This window comes from Botryllus schlosseri, chromosome 13, assembly GCF_051294905.1.
Source record: "Botryllus schlosseri isolate E-star chromosome 13, Bs_hap1, whole genome shotgun sequence".
Taxonomy (NCBI): Eukaryota; Metazoa; Chordata; class Ascidiacea; order Stolidobranchia; family Styelidae; genus Botryllus; species Botryllus schlosseri.
The window spans coordinates 16426988-16453747 of NC_137248.1; the positions used below are offsets into that span (position 1 = coordinate 16426988).

A 26760-nucleotide genomic window follows, 5' to 3' on the forward strand; every position below is an offset into this window, starting at 1 on the left:
CAATGTATATTTGAAACGTACATTGTCATATAGGCGTCTCCATGTCTGCCAGTCTCCTTCATCAATCAACGTATGGCGCAATCCAAGATTACGCGACACGCGATGTCGGGTCCATCGAATTCGCGAGGGATATTGGTCCCTGGAGCGACAGCAACTTAAATTTAAAGATTTTATAAAAGGTTCCGAGACCTTAACCCTGGATACGCCACTTTATTGACCACTCAAATACATGTTTATGCTGCCACGAGAATAATTATTCTGGCAGTTATGAAAATTTACTTCAAAGTTGCTGCAATATCGATCAAATAAAGTAAAAAATTAAAAATATGTCAAAGAGCCATATCTTATAACCAAAAGAGCCATATATGGCTCGCGAGCCATAGGTTCCCGACCATTGACATATAGCGTACGGTTTTGCCTCCTCAAACCATGAGATTTGGGCAAGGCCACTTCACCCCATAAACCAACTCCAACCAAACGAAAAAGTATCACTTGAACCCGCCGGCCTCTCTTCCTTGATGAAATCAGTCGCAATATTCTGCTGAAATAATTTGATAATACGGAAGATACCGCTAAATAGATGCGAATACTGACGGCGCAAAGTTCTGTAAATTTTGTTCGCTAGAGTAGTGGTTATCACCCTCAAGTTTCCTGCCGTTCCGCCAAATATATCAGAATTTTCTATCTCAATTAAAACATGCAAGAAGTTCGACGCTTGTCTTCTGAATAGAGAAATAAAACATCAAATTGTAAATTGATTTGATGCTTGGAATGCAACTTCTGCATCATGGTGTTGTAATACACAGCTCATAATATAGCCTACTTTGAGCGTACGTGACAGTACTGCAACTGTTCTACAAAACTGTTTAAAAGTAGCCAACAACTTGTTTCGGACAAGTTATATGTGAAAGCTACGGAGAATTAAAAAAAAGAAATTCGGTAAATTTCGACAGTGCAATCAAGCGACACTATAGGCAGTATAATAAAGGCTATAGCAAACAGCAAAGTCGCATTTCTTAAAAAAACGTAAAATCACAACCCATGCAGTTACTGGTGTTTAATATATATATATATATCGACTTTTCAATTATATAAAATAAAATGAAAAGGGAAACAGGAAACAAATGAAACATCGAGATAATCAGTTTTAGGCTCATTTTAAGCGTCTCCAACGTGTAGGCGGTCGTGGGCGTCTTCAAGCGACAGCCCGCGTTGCGCTAGGTCAGTCTCCATTGTCGAGCGCCATGTTTTCCAATTCCAGCCACCTCTGCGCCATGGCTCCGTGGGAATGTGATTGATGATGGCGGCGGCTGGTTGCTCGTCTTGATGCCGCACTAGATGGCCGATTAGACGGAAGCGTCGTTGAGCTGCCAGTAGACGGCATGGGTCCGTTCCTGTGAGTTCTCGCAATGTATTCCTGGATATATGCTCCGGATGGTGAATGCCGAGTGCATAGCGGAGGAGTGCGTCGTAGTTAGCGTTGAGCGTCTTAGCCAGCTTCTCTGTCAGCGTGACTGCCTCTATTCCGTAGAGAAGAACTTGCTCGACAGTGGCACGGAAGATACGGGTCTTGAGCTGGGTTGACGCACTTGAATGGAAGAGGCTATGTAGCCGTCTTGCCGCGCCCCAGGCCTTTGTTCGCCTCGCCCTGCCTCGCCTTGAGTGTTTAAGAGCGGACTTTGGGAGCTTCGTCTTGCCGAAACTTAAATAGAATAACGTATAAATACCTACTATCAAAGAGTCTATATTAAATGAAGTTTCTAATATCACATTTGAGTTGCATACATTTGTCACAATTAAATTTTTGGTAAATTTGGGTTTTCAAGATTCCCCGGTTCGTAACATTTGTTTTGAAGTTTATGTGAGATAGCAACAATAGATCGGTCGATCAGGTCCCAAGATGTATCACAAATATTATAAATTGGTGTATAGCTTGCAGGGCCTTCTCGCATATCGAAATTTTTGGGTAAAGTTTGATTTTTGAAAGTTTACCGGTCTGAAAATTTTGTTTTTATGCCGTGCCGCGAGGTAGAAAGGGTCAAGAACAATTGCAGTAGGCTGTTATATGCTCCGCATCCCATAGTAACTGTTTCTACCTGACTCAAATAAATTTCCCAACCTGGAAAACTATACTTTGTACATAACAAGCAGGGCTTTGGAGCCGGAGCCGGAGCAAGGAGCCGGAGCCCCGGACCCGTGCATTTTCAGCAGAGCTGGAGCTGGAGCCGGAGCTCTGTATAAAATTCAAGAGGAGCCGGAGCCGGAGCTAGAGTTGGTTCTATGAACAGTAGCTCCGGCTCCGATGTGTTTCATAACAAGCTATGCTTTTACTGATGGCTGACTCCACATAATTGTACGGCGATCGTTCAAAAAATGAAGAACTGTTGCCTCGTTAGCACCACCTTTTCTACCTTACCAGTAACCTGTGTAAAGTGTATACATAGGCGCCACACCTGGGTCGGCTGGATTTTTCGCACTTAGGCTACTCCGTAATTACTGTATTATAGGTAAAGCCTCAAATTCGTAATCAGCACAACACCGATGGCCAATTGTATAGATCTAAAGATAATGAAAACCACATGCATGTCACAAAACGGGATTGATGCTTATGTAAAATGAGCAGACTTGTACAAACTACTGAATTTTCAAAAACCGCAACTAGAACTATAACTAGAACTACTCAATTTTTAAGACTCGCAACTATAACTATAACTGGAACTACCCAATTTTCAAATTACGCAACTAGAACTAGAACTAGAGCTACTCAATTTTCCAAACTCGCAACTAGAACTATAACTAGAACTAACGAAATTTAAATATCGGCAACTAACTAACTAAAACACAACTAACTAAATTTAATTCTCAGACAACTCATTCTTTTTTATTTTATTCGAATTCGGCGTTCCAGAATTGCACATGAACGTCGGTACAGCGAAATTACTGAAAAATCAGACATACAGAACTTTTCTGTAATCAGTACAGAATAAACTAAACCATTTTCTGCAGCGGTTATACTGATTGCAGCGAATCAACATGAGTCGCGAAAATGTTCTTCCGTTGAATTTTGCCCTCTTTGGGAATACAAAATCCCAGCATGCGAGAAAGCCCTTCCACTGGGCACAGATGTCGCAGTCATTCCAAGAAAAGCATTCGCCAAGTTCCGTAATTCTGGCAAGTCGGTCATATTCCGCCAACAGTTTAGCACATTCTGACCCAGGAGTAGTCGCTGTTCCCTGGCATACTTTTTCACCTCATACGGGCCGGATTTAACTTCAAGCGGACGACACTGACTTGGAGGTAGAAAGTTGAAGAGTGAGATTTTCGGTTACTTGTGAGTTGGAGAGCCAGGAGGAGACGACCCAGGCAATTTCTGCAATTTCATTTGTAAAGATACCTTGGGCGAATCCAGATCGTCTTATCTTTGTGCCTGGGCAGGCGTGGTCGGCATCATCATCACGAATCAAATCTCGTAAGTTTAACAGACGCGACAGCTTAGTTCCGAGATAATACTCGCCAGCGCACAGCAGGAGATCACTAGTTCACATTCCAATTAGTAAACAACCTCAACGGGAGATCGCGTGTCCCTGCGCACTGTCGATTGTTGTAAATTTGCCTAAGTTATCAGTGAACTCGGCATAATCAATGTATTAACTATGATCCAACAATGAGCATTTGATCCTTTGTCATGATCACATTAACAACCCTCAGTAACCTCACTTGTCACGCGAGGAGGGTTCTCCTCGCGCAGGGCAGGACACACGAGTGTTTTCTAGTTGTTCGGCAACTAATATTTTTTCGAAATGCACAACTAAAACTAGAACTAGAACTACCGAATTTTCAAAATCTGCAACTACAACTAGAACTAGAACTACGGAATTTTCAAAATCCGCAACTACAACTAGAACTAGAACTACGGAATGTTCAAAATCCGCAACTACAACTAGAACTAGAACTACTCAAAAAACTGTTAGTTAGTTGACCGTCAACTAACTAAATATTTAGTTTGTACAAGTCTGAAAATGAGCAATATAGCCTACCTGATTAGTAATGAGATGAATCTATAAACGGCGCAATGGGATACAACCATAACCTTGCTGCACAGTGCACATTCACATTGCACATGTTGATTTAGAGGCGGGCATGCCGCATGCCGAGAAGCATTGTCTCCTTTCTGGATTGGACGAGCAAATGCACGTTCTTCGTTGATAGGTTTTTAATCGTAACGCCAAATTGGATATTGTGTTATCGTTTTTGCCCATGAAGTGAGATTCATTCAAGCGCACGATCGTTTACTCCAGTATCGATTTGCGAGCGTAAATAGGGAAATGGATCGAAGCAGCCCAGGTCGCTATTATAGTCCGCATAGCCCACAATTGCCGCGATGCGAGCTATAGTCAATGCGGTGTCCGAACCCTGTCATGGTGTTGCATAAGAGAGCAATTAGTAATTGGGATGCGCGCAATTTGGTGTATGCATATTGCATACTCTACTTCAGGGGCGGGCAACTTCTCCGGTCGGCGGGCCGGATATGGGAAAATGAAGCACTTGGCGGGCCAGATTACAAAATATATCCATTATACGTTATACGTCAATCGCGTATTTATCCACCTATACAAGGAATCCATTGTATTTAATGTAAACTTCAAGTTTAAAGCATTGAGTCTAAAAACAGTATTTATTGAATTTATTTACAACAGCTATTGAAGTCAATCAGAGATTTGTTGTCGTTCAATATTGTCAACTATATATTTGAACTCCGGTTGCATGTCATGTGCGAAAACCCTTAGAAAAGACTGCACGCGAACATCAGTTATATTGGAACGCGGCCTTCCTCGTTAATTTTCGTGGCAGTGTTGGGATCAAATCATTACCTTCGAGACACAAGTCATCTCGCGTCATTGCACATTTTGACTCGAGTCAAGTCAAGTCATGTCACTTGATTTTCAAAGGTGACTCGGGTCAAGTCAAGTCACTCGATTTTTGAAGGTGCCTCCAGTCAAGTCACGAGTCAGGTCACTAGTCTAGTCAAGTTGACATTTCTAAGTACTAGCCATGATACATTTTGCTAACTGTTTTAAATACAGATGAAGTACCCATTTATTTGGAATCGACGAACGAATAAACAGTCTGTTTGATTGTTTTCAGACATTTATGGTGTTTGTCGACTACTACGGTCATTTACACCAGGCCAATATTCTTCATCTTTATTCCTCAACTGCCGACTTATAGCACGGCACACTTCTAGGCTTGTGTAAGACACCGCTTACGCGGATTAAGTGGCGAGGAGTAATGGAAGGAAGAGTTGATTTTACTCGCAAAAGACGGTGTATCGCTCACACATACACAGAACTGCTCAGCTACGCAATATAGCGGTGTAGCCTCAGTCTTTAAATATCAGCCAAAATACAGGATAACATACGAAACCTCAGAAAGTTTAAAAATGATATAGTTCAATACCCTACCCGCCTACTTATCCACGACATACAATTATAAAAGTATGAGCGATATTCGTTTGATTTAAATTATATACAAGAGGTTTGGTTGAGGTGAGAAAGTTTTCGACAACGTAATCTGTTGCATAAGCTCTGATCACTGCGTTTGCGAGCAATTTATTTGTGATATAAAAATGGAGGCTCGGCGAACATACACGAGATACAGCGATTTGGTCAACATCAATTACTTGATGACTTTAAATTGACTTTTGCTTCGAGTCACGAGTCAATCTGATGATATGATTGTCCAGGCAGCGAACTACAATGCTCATGTTTGCCTAAAGTTTTCCTTATGTACCTCGTAATTTCCGTACAAACTCTTTGCAATCGATTGCCTTGTGATTTCCGACGACATATTTTACTACACCCCTGAATGAATTCCATACGGTTAGTTCAATTCTGCTCATGTGAGATCCATCAAACGTAGCAGCTTTGAATTTCTTACTTGAGAGTCCTCGCATTTTTTGTAAATGTACTTGAAGCAATTCCCCTCCTTGTTTAGGGCTTTGAGGAACTGCCTCATTCACACTAATTTCGTGCATAGAGGTGGAAGAAACATTATATCCATGGGTACCAAATGCTCGGTGATTTCATTAGCAGCTCCAAAGGGAAGACTGGTTCATTCCGACCAGAGTTTCTTGTGCCACTCCGAGATTCCTGCCCTGCTGTCCAACATACAGAAATCAGGGCACTTGGTATGGTATACCGACTTTGTTGGCCCATCAGAAAATTGACCAATTCAATTCAACATATATAAGTGCACAAATTTATGTACGCAAATTATATTCATTGCGCAATAATGATTGTCGTACTGGCAACACTTTTATACAGTCAGTTCTTTACCTATTTCAGTTAGAGTAGGGTTACCATATTTTTGTGAAGCAAATTCCGGACACTCTTTAGCGCCCAGTAGCGGATTTTAAAATGAGGTGTAACACATTGGCCGTCAATATGACGTCACACTAGCAAAGCATTGCCCATCGACTGTATACACACTATACAAGAATGGAGTGGAACATAGGTCATGAATTGGGCCATCTGTAATGTGAGCTCTGGTAATTGCTACTTACTAGGGTCTGCAATAGATTCCGCCACGGGCCGGATGAAATGATCTGGGCTCATCATAGGGTAGTCGATGTAACTTGTTAGGCACTTACTATATGCATTTGGCTGTTAAATTTTATGAATGAATTCTGTCGATAGTATTCATTCTTCCATATATTAGGCTACTATAAAATGCACCAGCAGGTTGCACATCCGGTGATTTCCAACCTTTCAAGGTCGCGACCTCATTTCTCACTTGAAAATGTTCCGTGGCAAAGCTCAAAACCCAATAAGCTGATTACTAAAATAACTCAGCTTGCCCAAACTTATTCACGGCCTAGAAAGCTGATTACGTCCAATACCATCGCGCGCCCCAGATAAAGGCTAACGACCGCAAGATTTGGAACCATTGTCTGTGATTGAAGCATCCAATCGGCCTGAACCAACTCCAGGAAGACACCGTTAACTTATAATTGCGATTAGAATCAAACTTATTTCAGTAAATGATGGTTATTTATATTTATTTTGATTGCATTTTTGGCGAGGGGGGTGCATGATGCCCATACTAATATCATTATACGTTGTATTAACTAGCGGGCGGCGCGAAGAACAATTTTGAATAGCATAAATCTGCTTTAAAAATAATATTGTTAATGATGATTTACGAAAAACGTTTGAGCCTGCTTCAAGCCTTCAAAATTCCGGACATTTAGGCATATTTTAGAAATTCCTCCCGGACGCAGATTTTTCAGTGAAATTCCAGACATGTCCGGGAAATTCCGGACGTATGGCAACCCTAAGTTAGAGACCCCTTTATATAATCCAAGATTGTTTGTGCGACCCACAATTAGTTAAGATCAGACGAATGAAAACGCATTTCGACGTACCATGAGTCGTGGGAATTACGAGTTACACTGCTGTATATAGTGTGTATGTTTTAACTTTATTGTGTCCTTCAAGCCAAGGGATATCCATCGTAAGTTACATTTGCTATATCTGCATGCCTGAACATGTCATCTTGGTCAAAAGCGTTAGTGTTGGCAACTGGATTGTTGAGGTGTCAATTAGTAACCTGAAAATGCATATCTTCAAACATCATGTGGATCAACTATATGAAATATTGGTTACTTGACCCTTGCTCTTCCCCTACTCGCTCACATACGAAACCTTTATGACATAGATAGCAATACGTTGTCTATATATGTGGATTTATATAGTATTTACTGTAATACATAAGGATTTAAATCAGAAGTATGCCTGCGCAATTTTAACATAATTTAGCAGTTTGTTCTACCTCAGTGACTCTCAACCATGTCGCCAGCGCCCCCTGTGGGTGACTTGAGTTTCAAACAGAGTCAAAATACTCCGAGGGCGATATGGGGGCGCTGGGACGTTATGCGACGCCAAAGAAAAATGATGTAGCACAAGGGTGGGCAATTATTTTTCTCCGCGGGTCAAATGAGAAGTAAAAAATACGTTGGAGGGCCAACTGAAATTTTTTATCCAGATTCGGCACTGTATTTTAATTTTATCTCTAAATTACACTGTTAATAAATGCTATTCTCAGTACATTTGTTGATGTTAGGTAATGAGAATGTGACAGTTAATTAAAAAAACATCTATTTGCTGTCATGGTTTGGAACAATGTTAAACATGATACGTTTTCAACTCTCTTTAAACCGGTATCCACGTTCTACTATTAAGACCCTAAAATTGTGTTCTCAAACTTTTTTAGGTACGCCCCCCTTTATTATAGTGAAAATTTTCGTGAAAATCATCATGTCATAAAATATTGAAAATAGCAACCTTACTCCTAGCCAGCCCAATGAAAAGTTTGTTGACATGGTTGGTGATGGCAGATGATGGGAGAACTCTGAAATATCAAAGTCGGTCAATAGACAGAGCAACAACTATGAGCTGGAGTATAACTTGCGCGGAGCGCGAACATTTTTTGCATTTAACCTCTGTTTCGCGCCCGGTTGACATGCTTTCACTCCCCCCGGTTATGAGAACCACCGCATAAAATGTATTTTGGGATAGTAGTCCTACGAAGCTTATTGTCTTGGTCGCTGCCTTTCGAGCAGGGTGTAACTTAAATATCCCTGATGTTGAGCAAGCTAAGGTAAATATGATGACTTTATATAGTAATCGCAAGCACTGATTGACTTGTTTTGCGAATTCGAAATTCGGAAACGTATCACATAACAAATTGAAACACATACCGTATAATGCGTAATGTGACAATGGCAACAAAGAAGGTTTGAACTAAATTATATGGAAAGAGTGATTTCTTGTGTCATTATTTGGCACTAATTCTTTGCTACATTGACTTTATTTTGAATCTGGATTACGCATGCGTGAAACGTAGGCACGGTAAGTGGGGTGTATTATTGAATATGCTTCAAACTAAACGAATTTCCATGTCCAGTTGATACAGCAGCCTATGGTTTTAGTCCACGTTTCAACATTCATAAAGCTGGTTTTATGTTTTGAATTCCAAGTATCCTCTCGCGGGCCACACAGAATAGTTTCGCGGGCCGCATTTGGCCCACGGACCGCACTTAGCCTAGGTCTGGTGTAGCAGTACCGTTGGTGTAGTAGTTGTAATATGTATACAAATTTCTAAAGTTCTATGTGTCCTTAAGATCTCGTTGCAAAATCCAGTCATTCATTCCAGACAAAATTCACCAAATATCCAACATTTTCGTCGATCGTGGCATGAAAATACTGCATACAATTTTAAATCGTTTTTTAGTCGCGGTGTTATAGGGTGCGATTCAAGTGCGAAATATTTCCAATAAACAAGTCTAAACCCGAATAAATAGACCGGGACTTGGATCTCCACCCTATTGTATTTAGTACAGTCCTTGAAATATTAGGGGTGCCAATCCATAAAAATCCCCGAGAGGGGGAGATGGGAGAGAAAAGGTTAGGAACCACAGCTCTAGCTTAACATTCCTGCCAACATGTGATATCTGAAAAATATAGCGCAGATAACAGAGGGATATGAATAATATTCCTAATATTGATTCCAAAGAGATATTTATTTACACATTGACACAGATTCCAGGTCCAGTGTTTGCAGGGAATACTGGCGGATCATATTGAGAGATATCGAATCCACTTCGGCCATGGCATAATCCAGTGGTTCTCAACCGGTGTGTCATTTAAGTCTAGCAAGTGTGCCGCGAGAGATTTACTCGAATTCTTTGAAATTGCGCCCAAATAATTCTAGTCCATACCAAACGATCAATAATCAAAAGCGGACTCGGTGTGAAGTTTGTAAAGTACATTTGACAAATCAAAATTGCTATCTTCTCTGCAATCAGTATCCCGCACGGATTCGCTTTACCAGGCGTATAGGCAATGTTCCCTCTAAGCTGCGTAAGTGCGCAAATGCGCAGTGCTGAAGCGGTCTCTGCGCACAGAAAATCTAAGCTGCGCACAAAAAATCCGAAGTGATGTTTTTGAAGTCGTTGCGCACTGTTGTCCAAGGGACCACGCCGGTCGCAGGCGCGCAAACCCGTGAAAAATTAGAGGGAATATTGTCAGGGGCAAATAGTGTTATCGCTGAAGTCTGACACCGAGGTACAAGTGCGGCCCGCAAAGGTAAATATTGCGCACCGTGAAGAAATGAGACTTAGCAATCACGTGCGCCTAACGAAACATCTTTTCTTTTAGTATGGTCTCGTACGCCTGAGCGACACTGATATCATTTCAATAGCGCGTTATTTTCTGGGAATTGTGAAATAACATGGTTTAACAAAGTTATAACTAACAATGGGCTAGCTCGAAGTTAATCTGCGAGAAACTAGCGAATAGTCTTTTCAGCGTGGCATGAACATTGCATAAGATTTTCTCGGGACCGTAACTGTCGCACCCCAAACCCCCAATTAGGGGGCCGAACTCGAAGGGGGCCCAAAATTATTTCGTGAATTAACATAGATCATGGTTTTTTTTTTTAATTTTTCAAAATAGTTTTCGCGCGGCGCGCGATTTAATTTTGTCAAATATCTTGATTATTGGGTACCCTTCCCACAATAAAAAATACGCGTGATTTAAAGAAATGGGCACTTGCCTTACCACGATGCACCAAGAGATATGAAGTTATAGGCTATGTGACATGTGACTCCGAGAAGTGCGCCAAAACGATAAGCAGCGAGAAAACCTTTGCCGGAAAGGACTGCCCTTATACTGACCGAAAACTTCGATATATATACATATAAATTTAATTGTCCAATGTCCATAGGTTCAATCATGAATCATATAAAATTTTCGCGCTTGGCGCGTTCAGGCGACACAACCACCAAACCGGCCCCGATGTAGATGATAAGTATCGGCAAAAAGCACAGAGCCCGAGAGGGGTCTGGGGGTGAAGCCCCCCAGAAGTTAGGTTTATCACCATACGGGGGGCCTGGTTGCGCAATATTGTCCAAGAGCCTGCGCAGTGAGTTAACGTGTTTGCGCGGACTCGTGAAAAATTAGAGGGAACATTGCGTATAGGCTGCCATGAAGGTTGCATCAAGTTTTGCACATTGCGTTGATTGAACGAACAGACATGGCAGCGCCTGTATGACAATGCAGTTTTCAAATCCTCATCATCTTCCTAATTACCACCGAGAAATGAATTCCTTTGGAAGTGATGTTTCCGTTTACAAATTCGAATTGCAAGCAATATACATCCGCATTGCGATTGTTTGTCAGCGTGTCGGCACTACTGTCAAAATGTAGGCTCGGAGCGCAACGTTATGTTATCGGCGACGAATTTGAGAATTAGGAAGTGCAGTTGATCTAATTAATTCAGTTAACAAATCTCCCGTTGCTGCGGTTAGTATCCCGGTTTGTTGGAATTAAAATTGAACTGCGGGTGGCTGCCCCTGTCAGTAGAACTATTGGGGTAGTGCTATCGTTACGCATGCTATACGATATGCGTGCAAATGCGTTTACCATCTTTGTATACGCCTCCAAGCATACGTATTTGTTCGTGGCGATCGTGCTTGGCCTGTTCGATGTGATGGTTAACACTTTAGCTGCCAAGGCCTACTATGGAAATTGCCAGTAAACGCCAGCGAACAATGAATTTTCGACTAGTTGGATATTTCGCTGGAATCGGGCGTGCTGATAAGTGCAAACCTTGCCCAACTTATGAAAAAAAAATTTTTTTCCAACATCAAGGAATTATAAAAATAATTCAATTTTTTTGCTGCTCATTTTATGAAAAGCCACCTAGTGGTCAAACCAAAAAAAAGTTGACCTATTGTATGCAAATGTGATTTTAAAAAAATACTTCCGGCAACGAAAATGGGGGTTTATGACAACAAGCCTATTCAGTAGCCTCGGATACAGCCGTAATCCGGGGATAGAACCAATTCCGTACTTTACTGTACTCATTTCAAAAATATCCTAAATATAGGATCGCTGGCAGTTTATGGGATTGAGTAAAATCCTATATTTAGGATTGTTGGCAGTCAAAGTGTTAATTGCATCGACAATGCGATAGTGGGCAGAGATTATTGTCAAACAAATCTTATGAAATAGCCAATGGTATATAAACGCAGACCAAAGTTTCAACGAGATCGCAACATGCTAGTTATGTGGGCGCAGCAGTAATAGCTAAAAATTCAAATCCTTACACGGAAGCGGAGAACGTTATTCTTCGGCTTTCACTAGAATTGTAAAACAATCTTTCCGACCAAAGCTGCGGAAGAATTGAAAATGATTCCCGTGTCAAATGATACCAATCCTAAACGTATTTGTGACATTTCCGCGGATGTGGAAGATACCGTGATTTCTTCTTTGAAGCAGAGTAAATCCTACTTGTGTGATATGAAAAGGTAGAAGTATTTCGTCAGAGACCTCGTCTGTACGACTGAAGGTGCAGGTAAGTATGCTGGTATTTCTCGGGTGCCGTAAGCCAAGATATGCTGAAAACCACAATGCTAGTGTGCCGCGGACTATTTTTAATTTTCAAAGGGTGCCGGGAGGCCAAAAAGGTTGAGAACCACTGGCATAATCTGTGATATTGGATATGCATTTATAATGGGCTACCCTCAAAGTCTCTGAGGGGTTCGGATCGATGAAAGTCCGATTATTGCTCAAGCTTTATCAAAAACGTTAATCGAACGACTGCCGTTTCCAGTTGAAGGAAAATGTGGCGATGCCGTAAAATTAAATAAACGTGTAAGTCGACAGGCGTTTCCATTGGCGGTTAGTGAAATAATCTATCGCCAACGACATGAGAGAAAACAGTATCAAGTTTTGAAGCATCGGTCCACTGTGCCCCCCCCCCACCCCTTACCCGTGTCGATCGTAACTCTTACGACTTCTGTAAAACAAACCTGCCCAGATGAAGAACGTATACAAGGAATCGTATGAAAAAGACATCCAACAGATCAAGACCAAAAATTGTGTAATTGGATGTCTGGCCGCCGTCGCGAGCGGACGTCTTCGTCTCGATTTACGAGAATCATGCTAGCTTACACAAAGTGGGCGTGAATCGGAAATGTGACGACGGCATTGTTCAGTACAGTATGCTATGTTATGCTTGGGATTTAGAGTATAAATAGTCTCTCCAAATGTATATCACCGAAATCGTAGAAGCGAGACCTCTCAGATATACATTTCAGCGAAGTCAAGAAGTGAGTGAACTGCAATACAGAACAATCGGCTATTTCTGGTTCACCGGGAATGTCGTACTGCCTCAATACATTTTTCTAACAGTCCGCAGTAACGGATCAGTTCCACACGGATTCAGATGGATGCCGTGTCATGCATTTCACCTGCGTAAATATCCTATCGTCGAATGGCTTGACTATGCTGAGCCGTGTATCAGAGTACATATAAGGCAGTTTACATAAAGACTCGCGTGATCAACCTAACTGGTACAATGATCATAATTACCTTGAGAGAAGTGAATACGTATTCGTGAACACACAAAATCCTGGCGAGGCATTATTCAGTGATAGCAGCGAGAATAGATCACCTGTTGAATAAGCGTATATGCATACGAGAAATTACACCGTGGATATAAATTCTTTATAGGCCTACGTGAATATAGCAGATGATGGCATTTGCAAGGATAACACTCTTTATCATGCCATTAAATTTATAGTTAATAAGCGTTCTCTTGCAACGATATATAGTTACGTACATTGCTAGCCATGCCACACAACGGAGGCGAAGTACAAGTGCCAAACATATCGTTGCATAAGCTTATCTGGGATAAATTGCAAGAATATGGCGATGATACTGCAATTGTGAGTTATTGAGATTTGGTTATTGCGGTAGCAGTTTTTTTCCATCATAACTCGAATGGTATCCAATAGTGGATCCAGGTCTAATCGAATAACCGGATATCTTCACTGAAACAAAAGTGAAAACAATGTTCAATGCAGACATTAGGTAATCGTAATGGTATCGTAATCGAGTACGATTACAGCATTTCGAGTAATATACTTGATAGTTTCAGAAGCCTATGACAGACAGAAAATGAACAATGGATAGCGCTATGTATCAAGTTTAAAGCCCGACTGATACTCGATTTTTGGGCCGATACCGATAAAACCGATAGGTAACACCTTCAGAGATATATTCAGCCGATACTCAAATAAGGTGGAATCTACCTGAAAAGGCGCATTTTCAAAACTTCAGAGCATTCATTTCCACAGCTTCACAGCCATTGTCACGCTCAAACATGAAATATACGAGAACGGCTGCATCAGGACACCTTAAAAGTATAAGCTTTTTGAAATACAGCAATGTTTCCAGTCTATCGGCCAAGGATTAAAGTTTTCCGACTTCCTACACCATGCTGTGACGTCACGAAAATTGCCGATATTTTTTCACCTCCAATGGCCGATACCGATAATTCTTTCAAAGTGTGATATCGACTCGATATTATCGGCGAACCGATAATCGGTCGGGCTCTATCAATTTATTGACAGCAATAACGTGGTATATGTGAAACTCATTTCTGCCACATAAGTCGAGCTCGTCAATTGCTTCTAGCAAATTTTCCACACCACAGATAGTCTAGCTATCGACCGTCATGTTCAATTTCCGTTCTTGTGGTGAAGAAATCACGGCTCTGCCGTATATTGCTCGTCATCAACACGTATCGCTATCTTGAAGATGGATGATGATAATTACTTCTCCTGTTTGATTCGTAATTTTCTGAATCATGCATCTCGACTCTTATCGAAATTAATTTAATTGGTATCTGGCGCTAATTGCCAGGCAAACACGCTTTGACCTGTGCTGAGATGAGAAGCATGGAAAACGAACAAATGCCTTTGATTAAAGCTTTTAAGAATTTCGTACCCGTCCAACAAAATATGATTTAAGAATCATATCATTTGAACAAAGCGGATCGTATGTATTGAAGGACTGTTTTGCAGTTTCATGTGACGGTAACTTTAATATCCGTAATATCTGGATTGTAGTGATACAGCGTTTGTTACATTACGAAAAGTAGGCTACCACTCGTTATGGCAGAATTTCGAGATCATTATCTCTAATCCTATTTCCGTAATTGAGTTAGGCACCTATAGCTTTTTCACCATTCTTATTCCAAAACTTGAATCTGTTGTTAGTTACCTGCTTATGCCATGTTAGCATGTGTCGTATCTATTTAATGAAATTGAGGGGGACGCAGTCGCGATACCGTTTCATCTCAATCATTATACTGTTTTAAAAGCTCAAGTTCAAGAAAGAAAAATAACCGGAGTAGTAAATAATTATGATAATTTTTACATGTAATCGTAATACACTTCGAGATTCTGCTTCAATAATCATCGCAATCGCACGTTTAGAAGTAATAGTAACCGCAATCGATTAAATTGATGCAGTGATCGCCCCTCGTCTCGCTCAATAGCATTCAAGTCTAATGTAAAAATTATTCAAAAGTAAGAAAATTAAAAATCTTCCACCCATTTGAAAGTGAAAAATTTGGACAACTTTATAATTCGCCAACGTCAGTGATGTTTATTCGCTTCAGTTCTACAGATACAGCACCCAATAATTGCATTTACATCTGTAAATAACACTATACCGATTTAATAGCAATCGCCTACTTGGCCCACGAGGTTTCACTCCTAACATCAATTTATCACTTTCCAGATCAAAGGAATATATCTAACATGTGACCGATCTGTCCATGACATCTTGCGCTGTGATTGTGATTAGTCTTTCTATAAGCCACTTTGCTGCATTGGTATCATATATTCGAATTGATTTCCATACCATGCTTCCTGTTGATGAGATTCGATTGTATCCTCGTGATTTGGTATTTGAAAGGCCTCGCGTCAGATAGAGAGAGTTAGTGATGATCTGCTTCCAATTAGAATCGGTTATTAGAAGCGGCAGCCATCACTTTTTACTGACCAACTATGAGCTTCACCTTGATAAAACTATAAGTTTTCTCAAATTTATAGATCGATGCTTCACGTGATGGAAAGTCAATCACCTACAAAGAGATGTACGATTCTTCAAGAAAGTGTACAGCTTACCTGCAGTCTCAGGGTATAACAAAAGGAGATTTTGTGGCGATATGCGCTTCGGGAAGTTTGGAGTTTGTTTATCTGATGATTGGCATCCTTGGCGCCGGTGCGGTCGTAGCTCCTTGCAATCCGGCATATAGAAAGAGTAAATCTGTTTTCGACCAAACTGTATCTACCGTAAAGCTTACATTTCATTTTATTTGTGCAGACGAGATCGTACAACAATTTTCAATAACTCAACCGAGAGTAATATTTGTTGAGGAAAAGATAATTGAAACTATGAAGTCGCTGCAAGAGGACATTACATCAATTAAGGTAATATAATTATCTTGCGGAATCCAGAGTAGTGCATTGCGCAGTATCACACCTACCAGCCGTTATGCAGAATCACGTATACCCAATCAAGGGAATCAGCTTGATAATTTTAATGCGTCGGAAATAAATGAACGCAACCCACGCGTATCCCACCTAAATTTCAAACTCGCGAATTTCAACCTCACTGCAAGGCCAACGTATTTACGCTGCCATTGCCTTGACAGTAGAGCGTATCGACATGTCTCTACGTACACCAGCCAACATTCTGAAGGAACCTGCAATATACATCGAGTCATTAGGGCTGGGCACAATGATTCGAGTACTCGAATCTGAATCGAATATTAATTTTAATGATTCGAGTCGAGTAGTAAAATACGATTTTTTCGAGTACTGAAATTATACGCTCCTCGCCACTGAAAGATAATTTATTAACGAGAATTATAGTTTCGATACTATTTTAACTGTTGATGCCTTGAAACCTTGATTAGCCGTATCGTAGCATACGAAACAAATAGTACCAAGCTACGAACGCTACTGGAAATAGCACATTTCCGAAGTCATGATTATCCCACAACATTGTCACCAAGTGCAATGAAATCGGTATGGTCGAAATAATACCAAAGTATCTTTAATGTGGTGGATAACAGGCATTACATTCTTTGTGGTCGCATAAAATGTACATATTTGAACTTTGACATATTACATTCTGTTATGACGTCATAATGAGTGATACTCGATTACTCGACTCGACTCGAAGCATATTACGTGATTCAGAATCAAATCACTCAGGTACTCGATTTTGCCCAGCCCTAGTCGTTGGTCACATCCTAATATATATGCGTTTTATTTGATGGCCTCCGTTACGCAGTGGCGCGTATAGTCACTTTTGATCGGTGGTTTTTAACTTTAACTTATCCGGAAGAATTCGCGAAACCCTAAATTGTCGATGAATCACAGGAGAAAAATCCACCAGAATACACATTTACCTTCACATCTAAAAGTTACTATAGATTGGTAGTGCATAACAGGAACTGGGAACTGTGGATAAAAATATGGCCCCCACACAAAGCAAAAACATCATGGCGCATATTCATTGCAAATAAGCTGTTCCGTTTCAGATACCAATTCAGAAATGCGAGGCTTCACCTTGGAAAGTCGTATCGTATTGGTCGGGCGAAATCCAAGCGTGATACCAATTGCTTGACTAAAAAGAGCGTAATAAACATTGGAGATAGATCTGGCATTTCAGAAAGACTTGGCTTCGATTTCAAATCCCAACCTCCCCTGCGTACACCATTACACGCTATACATACCAACAAAACAATCGCGATTTCACTATTGATCGTGCCTAATTGCCTGCAACCAACGGTGACCAAGGTGGGCGTAGCATCAAAAGGATATGCGTGAGTTGAGTGTGTGTGTGTGTTGACCGAAAGGGACCCCCTGAGACTGGTTCAGGGAACCCCTATAGCATGGGAAGGCAACCGGCGGTCGCAGAAGGAAATATGTGCCGCCGTGGACACATATTACAATTAAATAGCTTCTTGGAGGTACAAAAATTCAACATAAATATGCTATTTTATATTTCAATTACTATGTGCTGGCGACCGTCGACATGTAAACTCTGTTTACGAATTGACTCCCGAATCTTTAAGAGATTTTAATTAACCTTGTCTTCTTCACGAAAGAAATTTGTTTCTGGTGCGTTTGGGTGATCTCAAAATCTTGCTACTATACCGACAATTCTGATGGGAGGTCAAGAAATAACATCGTGCAACAAAGTGACCAATTACAATTGGCTAACCCGAAGATACGTCATCATTTATAGCTTGCCTTAAATTTTCGAATGCACTTGCCTCCGTCAGCTCTGCCGGGGAATCTCATCACATGGGATGAATAAGGATAAATGTTTGATAGGAATAAGTGAAACTATACGAATAGTAATAACGAAATTCATTCGTAAATATGAAAAATGACCATGACGAAACCAAGTATCTATTCATAACATGATCTCTCGCGATTTAGGTGCACGTAGAAACACTGGCGTAGCAGCATCTGCTGCCGCCCTGGCTCTCGCTTAAAATGCCGCCCCCCAGCTAGACCGCAACAAATTTCGACATAGATTCATGTTCAAACAATCTTGTCAATAAAAATAATTACAAATAATATGCCGCGTCTCAGCCTCGCCGCCTCAACGTTAATAAGGCCAAAAATAATAAAGACAAGAAATAGCGAACGAATGTATTGTGAAAAGAGAAAATCAATTGCCGCCTAAAAGCAAAATCAGCGATAATATCCCCGAATATAAGTTTTTGAAAGTAGTCTGTTTCCATATAGACAGAAGGCATAGAGCGGATAGCCGATCATCATTCCTGGTAGAACGTAAATAAGATTTAATCAGTTTAAGCTTTGAGAAGCTCCTCCCACAGCTCGCAACTGAAACACCAATGGTCAGATAAAGTTTCAGACACGAGCATGAATATGGTGTCGATCAAGTAGCTTTGCATTAACTAACCACTGTATCCCCACTCGCCTAGACGCGCTAAGCGCGAAAAATTTAAAGAATTCATGATTGAATCGGTCAGTATCATGGGGGATTGCATATATATTTCTATCAATTTTTATCCCATTCTGCTGACGTACTCAGATTTACCGGTAGAGCTGAGTGAGATGTATTTGAGATGGTAGGACCCCTGAATATTAATTAAACATCTTCGGGCGCATACCCGTTGACAGGAACGAAACAGCACTTCGTCAGGCCCCAAAAAAACTTTGGTCTTGGGCTCCCATAGGGTGATAAACCCCACCCCCACCCCATCCCACCATTGGGTTGATCGCTTTTTCCACGAAATTAGCCGTGCTGTTTAGTGAGCCAGCGCTAAGCGCAAAAATTTTACATATATAATGATAAAATCGGTCAATAAGATCGGGAATTGCATATATTGCTATAATTTTTTTGTCCTCTCTGCTCACTTTATCAGATTTACCGGTAGAGCTGAGTGAGGTGTCTCGGAAACTGTAGGGCCGGTAAATAATAATTAAACATCTTCGGCGGTCGGACACGTTGGTACGACTTCGTTACATGATGTTTTTTCGTGACCTCCTGTCTGCTACATCAAAAAATATAGAATCGGCAAACGTACTTAACTAAAAGACGCACACGATTTCAAATTGTTTTTTCTTCACTGCCGTATATTTTTTCCCTGCGGGATGGAGTTCGTCTTCTCAGGTTCAGATTGCCAAGACAGGAACATTCGGCGCCAGTCATTTAGGCGCCTAGGCTAGGGACAAGTAAAGCTATATGTATTTTGTATATATGATGAAGTTTTCAGTCAGCGTAACCGTAAGGGCAGTCCTTTTCGGTCAAGGTTTTTACGCTATGCCGATCGTTCTGGCACACTTGTTGGAGTCGCATGTAATATGTCCTAAATCATTATATGTCTTGGTGCGTCGTGTCGCGGTATTGGCCAACGCCGATATGTCCATATCTAAAAATCTTGCGTGCTCTTTTCTTGGGGGAAGAGTACCAAATAATCGTTATATTTGGCACCTTGAAATCGCACGTAACGCGAAAAATTTTTGAAAAGTTGCAAAAATTTTCAAAAAATACTTTATAATTTATGCTAATTCACGAAATAATTTTGGGCCCCCTTCGAGTTCGCCTCCACCCCCAATTGGGGGGTTTGGGGTGCGGCAGTTACGGTCCTGCGTATATCGCATCTCCGTCGTCAAAGCATCTCGATGGTACAGGCGAAAAAGAATACCATATCTCTCTCTCTCACTGTGCAGCCTCATTTTGCCGCCGCCTTGGAGCCTGCCGCCCCTGGCGCAGAGCCAGAACCGCCAAGTGGCTGCTACGCCACTGCGTAGAAAGCCGATATGAACAAATAGCTTAGCCTCGCCGAAAAGGGACACGGAAAGTTTAAAATGGGTATTTGGCGTCGACGCACTATGTGCCCTGCAATGCGGCCGTAGTCTACATGACTAATCGAAATGCAGCCGTGAACAGCAGATAGGTTGGACAGATGGACACCCCTGTCCTATAGTCAGGGTTGCCATACCGTCCTTATTTATAAGATTTGTCCTTATTTTGAAGGGCCACGTCTTAGAAAACTCAACTGTCCTTATTTCTAAGAAATGTCCTTATTTTCGACTTGCGTCCTTATTTTGTCCTATTTTCAACAACTACAGAACTTCGGTCATTTCCCTCTGGTATCTGTGTTGCATAATATTCCAAAATTATGCTCTGCGTCGAGATTTTATCACATCATGAATGATAGGGACTCCCGTGGCGTACGCACCACTTGATTTGACTTCGAAGTGGTGCAATAACTTAGCTAGGGCAACAAGTGGCATGGCAGTTTCGGATGTACCAACCTATCGCAGCGGACGTCATTTTAGCAGTAAACGTACCAGGTTTCTGCTGTTTAGTCTAAAGCAGAATAAGCCGTAGGGAAGGCAGCATTTATTGCGTACAGGAAAGAGGCGTCAACACTTGGGTTAAAAAGTAAAGCTATAAATCATTGGTAAATTTTACTAAATTATATTGTACATATAGTGTTAGCTAGTAATAAGGCTAAATCTGGTAGTTAAAATGAGCAGGCGTAAAAACGTTATTCGTGACGATTATATGAGAAGGAATTCAAAGGTATCAAACGAAGCTTGAAGGGCGAGTGCTTCACACAATGCAATATCTGCAATTGCGACATTAACCTGGAGCTGAAGGCCATAGGAAATACCGATATTTCAACTCATATTGATCCCCAAAACACAAGAAGTGCAGTGTCATATTGATTAATTTGAGTCAGTCGATGAATAATATTTTCACGAGTCGATCAGCACCAACGACCACAGACTACACTCTAGCTGTCGTGAGGTCCATGATGCACTTTATGCTAACAAGTTGCTGGAGCAGGTTGTTTCTGGAATGTGATATGCCAGGGCTCGTATAAATACAACGTATATGTACAATAACGCTTTTAATGCTAATCTAGTTTTTCAACTGTCCTTATTTTTGGGTCCATGTCGATGGCAACCCTGCCTATAGTGTTTCAAAAACAACATCGGTTCAGAACAAGTTCGGTAAATATTAGAGATATAATCGGAAGGACACGGTTTCGATTTTAAACCTAACCCCCCTGCGTACGACACTGCAGACGGCCCGAAACCACGGCATCCACAATTCGAATAGTGGTCACGCAATGGGTGTCATTACAAACCACATGTATGAGTTTTGTGAGTCTTAACCTCTTTCGTAACCCTTAAGACTGGCTCAAACGTATAACTCGGCATTCCGACTGGTACCTATTATTTTACCTATTATTTATTTGTGACAAAAAGGTGGTTGAATGAAATCCGACTGCACAATCGTTAAATCAGTGTTTTTCTTTCTCGCAATTCTGCAAAGTGACCCGAGTCACTTAAACGTCATGACTTGAGACGAGTCATAATCGAGTCAAGTTCTTAAGGTAACCTGACTTGACTCGGGTCTCTTTAAAAAATAATATTAAACTGACTTGACTCAGCGTTTCAAAATAGTGGATTGACTCGAATCTTGACACTTTCAAGTCATCAAGTAATCGGTGGCGACTAAGTTGTACCTGCACTGTGCGTATACGCTGATGTGACCTGTATGAACAGCTAGTTATACAACAATTGTGTAGCTTGGTTTTAATCAGCAGCCTCTGCCGGGGATGTCACCAATAAATTGACCGCAAACAAAGAGATTACAGCTTATTTTGTCGTATAGACTAGTACTAATCTAGCTATAACAGTGTATTTATGTTCTATAGAATGCTCAGTGCTCACCTTAACGAAACTATGGCATGATAAAGTTTATACATTTACATTACTCGTCAACAATTGGAACTGGCGGAAATTGTATTCTGTGGATGGGCAGGAGGATTGTGTATTAGATCATGTCGATTTGTATCAATTTTTGAGGTTTCATATTATGTCATCTGTTTTGCTGATATAGGTACCGACTTAGTTTAGCAGATCTAGCTGTATATGAGTCATTCAACACCCCCTTGAAAGTATAATCAACTCGATATCCGTTACTCGATTCAGAATTAAAGCGACTCAATCCGTAGTTCAATTATCTTGCAAAATGCAATCACTGGATTCATGCCTCGTACTACGAAAATTCGACATGAGTTCGTGACTTGACTCGTAACTTCACTCGAGTTGACTTGACTTGACCCGAGTCACCTCGATTCAATATTTGCAATGACTCGACATGACTTGTAACTCGGAGGTAGTGACATGGTAATAACACTATTAGGAACTGCATAACAGTAATATAATTGAAGTGCTGGGTCATTATCTGACGCAGTTGATTTCAGTACGATGCAAGAAACTGCAACATAAATTGATCGACCGCGTGAAACATTATGAAGTTGTTTCTACCTTCTTAGAAAATCATCGTAATCGGACGAAGCAAAGAATTCGTGACTGTCGAGCAAATATTAAGCTGCGCGAACAGTGGTATCCTTTGGCCAATACATAACAAAAAGCATGAGAGTAACTAATATATACTTGTAGAATCGCTACGTGAAGTTCATATTGACACGGAAAATGATATCGCCATTGCACCTCACTCAAGTGGAACAACCGGGCTCCCGAAATGCATAGCTATGACTCACAAATGCTACGTAGCTGCCGCGTCGATGAAATAGTAAGTAGGCCTATATACACAACTGGCAGTACATAACGTGATGATCTTATTTGGCGTTTATTTGTCAAATTAGCTTTGTAGGAAGGGACCCGTCGCAGATTGTTTACCTGGATCGTCCGATGTACCATACCGGTGGATTTGGCGTTATACTTGGGAACACAATTAAAGGCATCAAAACCGTGATGGAACGGGAAAATGATATCGAAAGAATGTTACAAAACATAGAAAAGTACAAGGTGGGAGACGACATCGACCGATCGAAAATATTGAAAGATAAATTCCTCCACTATCCTTGTTTCAATATCTCTGCGACAAATTAGTGGTCTGAACCAGTAATGTTGAAAACCTTACTCGTAAACATTATTACCCACACCCGCACCCGATTTTACCAAGACCAACGGTAAAAATTGTATTTCATAGAATATTTTTAAAAATGTTGGAACGGATGATTATGATTGAGATTATCATCATGATAAACAGACGGCGGCAGGTGCCGACCGTTTGGGCTTAGCTCAATATTCCAGTAGCACCAAGGAAGGAAGCAGTTGCACGGACTATCATTATGCAGCTGTTTGGAGCAATTATTTGAATTCCAGGCATCATTCCAGGTCAGACCAAAGACCTGATTCGTAACACTGGTATCCATGACTTCCCTGCTTGACGCTCATGCATTACTGAGATAGCATGCACTGTAAAAAAATAACCATGGGTGTACCCATAGTCTAGACCTGGTCACACCTGGGTCGTGTCGACATGGAAAGGCCCATGATAACTTGTTGACATTCATGTAGACTTGTTGACATCCATGTTCCTACTTATGTCCTAATAATGATTCAAATTGACCTTTCACCTCTACCAATGTACACATAATCTGTGGTTGGATGTATTTAGCTGTATTTGACATCTGGAATGTTTGCAAGAAAATCTGCGAAAAGTTCAATGAACTCGCTGAAGCTGGCGCAAACTTCATGTTGAAAACGCAGTCGCAAATGCATGATGGAAACTCATTATTCAATCGACAGATTCCCAGTCGAAATGGATTGTCCACTTTTTTTGAAGAGTATCGAACTTCATCATCGGGTAGACATTCTTCGGATCTTATAAAGAATATAAATGTCATTACCATCCATGCACTATTCAAGGCACACGCTGGAGCGGTGGTGCAAGACTTAGAACGCCTTACAAGGCCATATCAGCGCCTACTTGTCCAGCGGCATATGCACATCATGAACTCATGGTATGCATATCAGGGTTGTAACCAAGTCACAAGGCTCCGAGTCACAAGTCAATCTCACTTTTATATTTTTGACTCGAGTCAAGTCGAGTCATTTTCAATTCCCACCGAGTCAAGTCCGAGTTCAAGTCAGCGAACACAGGATCGAGTCCGAGTCATGGTATGATGACTCAAGTCCGAGTCCAAGTCATTGTGTTGACTGCTCAGTTTCCAGTTAAAGTCCTCCTAAACCCACTTTTTTAACTCTGTTTGGTGATATTGAATGGTTCGCATTTATAATATATCAATTTTCCTCACTTTTAGCAGTTTCTGGTCGCATTTTCAAGCACCAGTACCAACAAACGAAATCCCAATAGTGTGTTGGCTTCGAAATTACAATGAAATGTCGGTCTTGGCCGTCTGAATCTCGAGTCAATGACTTGCTTCGAGTCATGCGCAATGACTCGAGTCCAAGTCGAGTCAATACACAGATTGACTCGAGTCGAGTCGAGTCATTTCCGTATTTTGAGAAAATGACTCGAGTCGAGTCGAGTCATCTGAAAATCGTGACTCGAGTCTGACTCGAGTCGAGTCATGACTCGAGTCATTACAACCCTGATGCATATGCAAGATCGTGTGTACGTGTATCATAGATCGGTGTATATGCCGCAAAAACATCAAGGACAAAAATAAACTACGTCCTTTTCTTCCCTTACTTAATCGTCGAGCGCGGTGCAATAAAAGTGTTACTTGATTTTTATAAGCTGCGTGTGATACGTTGCGCTTGATAAAATCTCTGCATGAAATCTGTATGACTGTATCACTAAAGTGATGTAACTCACGCGATGTATCGATATTTATCAAGATCACGCGCCTTTTGTAAAATTATCATCTGATTTCAGAAACGGCTATAACAAGTAAATCTCTATGGTAATTTAAAGTACGCCGTGGCACACCTCTGTGGAGTCGTGTGAAGACTGCGATCACTGCTCTATTACAGAGGTCGAATACCTCTTGACCGCGAAAAGTATTCCTTTGCAAGTCGCGTGAATTTTCCGGGTTATATCATTTAAAAATATTTAAGTTAATCCCTTTTATCGAAACAGGAGTTTGACTGGATGGTTATCTAGGCTCCTTCCCGCCATCTCATCAGTGTAAGCGATGTCCTATAAAAGCATAGAGGTGGGGCGTGCTACAAGTCGGCAGCTACGGAATAAACATGAAGAGAATACGCCTGGTGTAAATGACCATAGTAGTCGAAAAACACCATGAACACATCAAAGCAAACTAAAAAATCTGGCGGTGGCGTAGACAGGGGTGTTAAAAATGCCCGTAAAGGTTCACCACGACCGCTGTTCTACCGCATTGATATCGAAATATTTTCAGGTATCGTTCATCACCTGCGTTCCACCCACATTAATCGAGTTGGTTAACACCAACAGCAATACAAAATATGATCTGTCTTCTTTGAAAGTGGTTTTTAGTGGTGGAGCTGCACAAGCACCGGAAGTGATACAAAGAATAAAAAGCAAATAGAAAGTCGCCTTCATGGCAGGTAAATGGTGATTGGTGTTATTCGTCGAAAAAAATCAAATGTATATATCTTTGCTCATCACTATCATAATACAGTAATTTCGTTAAATGGAAATATCTGCTTACCCCGATGTAATGCTAACATGCCGAAGAGTAATACTTCATCTACTCAATACTCAGCATTTGGAAAATACGCTGATATAACATCCTTGAATAGTCTGTGATGGATTTTACAAATAATAACTTGGTTGCCTCTCATCTTCCTATTCAGTTACAATAATTGGTGGTTAAGAATATGCTCCCCTTTTAATTTTCTTGCTACTACTCGTCTAGGTGCCGTTACCATAATTTGTAATACTTATAAAACCAGTTCACATAGAATTGTTCAAAGAAGTTGATCCCTAAAGGTCATCTAAATCATCCCAAATCGCAACCACAAAAATGGGCGAAGTGTCGCGACCCAAGCATTGAATAACCATGCTAGTTAGTGGTAAATTCCATACGATATAATATCAATCATGATATTGCAATTATAATAATGAATTCAAATGATAAAAGCGTTTCTCTCCTAGGAATATTCTAGGAGTAGTATTTTCTCGTCAAATCGCAATTCTGTGAGACTTTTGCAACTTGTAAAACATTAATGAATGATATAAGAAAATTTTTGTTTATCTGGTGAGCATATAAACAGTGCTCCCTTACCAGCTTTTCTCTGTGTCTCCCTCGACACCATTTGGGGCTTTCGTTCCTGACTTTGGAAAACATTGGGATCAAATTTTGTTTTGAAGTAGTCATCCATTTACTTCTCATAAAAGCTCTGCGCCTAGAAATATGCAATTGCATTTACTATTTTTTTAGTATCCACCGCATATTTAGTACCATGTCCAAACTCTCTCCCTGGCCCGCGAGTCCATTTTTCATAGCTTGAAGCAAGTTTTAGAAATATAGCCCGTCTATGACTATACCAGGGTAACCTTTTCGCTATTCACG

General features: G+C 40.9%; 1 protein-coding gene and 1 long non-coding RNA gene across 4 annotated transcripts in view; one reads left to right on the top strand and one right to left on the bottom strand.

Annotated features, from left to right (window-relative positions):
* LOC145453908 (uncharacterized) overlaps positions 1–26760 on the top strand; it is a 49256-nt gene that overhangs the window by 17321 nt on the left and 5175 nt on the right. The window contains exons 1-7 of one of the 3 annotated variants that reach the window (XR_013919966.1): positions 13324–13792; positions 15968–16178; positions 16242–16348; positions 22765–22834; positions 22892–23024; positions 23098–23260; positions 25624–25792. Coding sequence is in view for 1 of the 3 variants with exons in the window: in XM_080331876.1 (XP_080188002.1) it covers positions 25786–25792 (7 nt within the window). In the remaining 2 variants the exon portion in view is untranslated. Of the gene's footprint in view, positions 1–13323; positions 13793–15967; positions 16179–16241; positions 16349–22764; positions 22835–22891; positions 23025–23097; positions 23261–23360; positions 25793–26760 lie in introns of those variants that run through there. The other 2 variants (XR_013919967.1, XM_080331876.1) reach the window with 2 other exon arrangements.
* Positions 20220–26760, bottom strand: part of LOC145453911 (uncharacterized) — a 131321-nt gene continuing 124780 nt past the window's right edge. Inside the window, exons 2-3 of the long non-coding RNA XR_013919969.1 lie at positions 21385–22558; positions 20220–20383 (exon numbers count right to left, since the gene is read on the bottom strand). This is a non-coding gene — a long non-coding RNA (uncharacterized LOC145453911). The remainder of the gene's footprint in view (positions 20384–21384; positions 22559–26760) is intronic.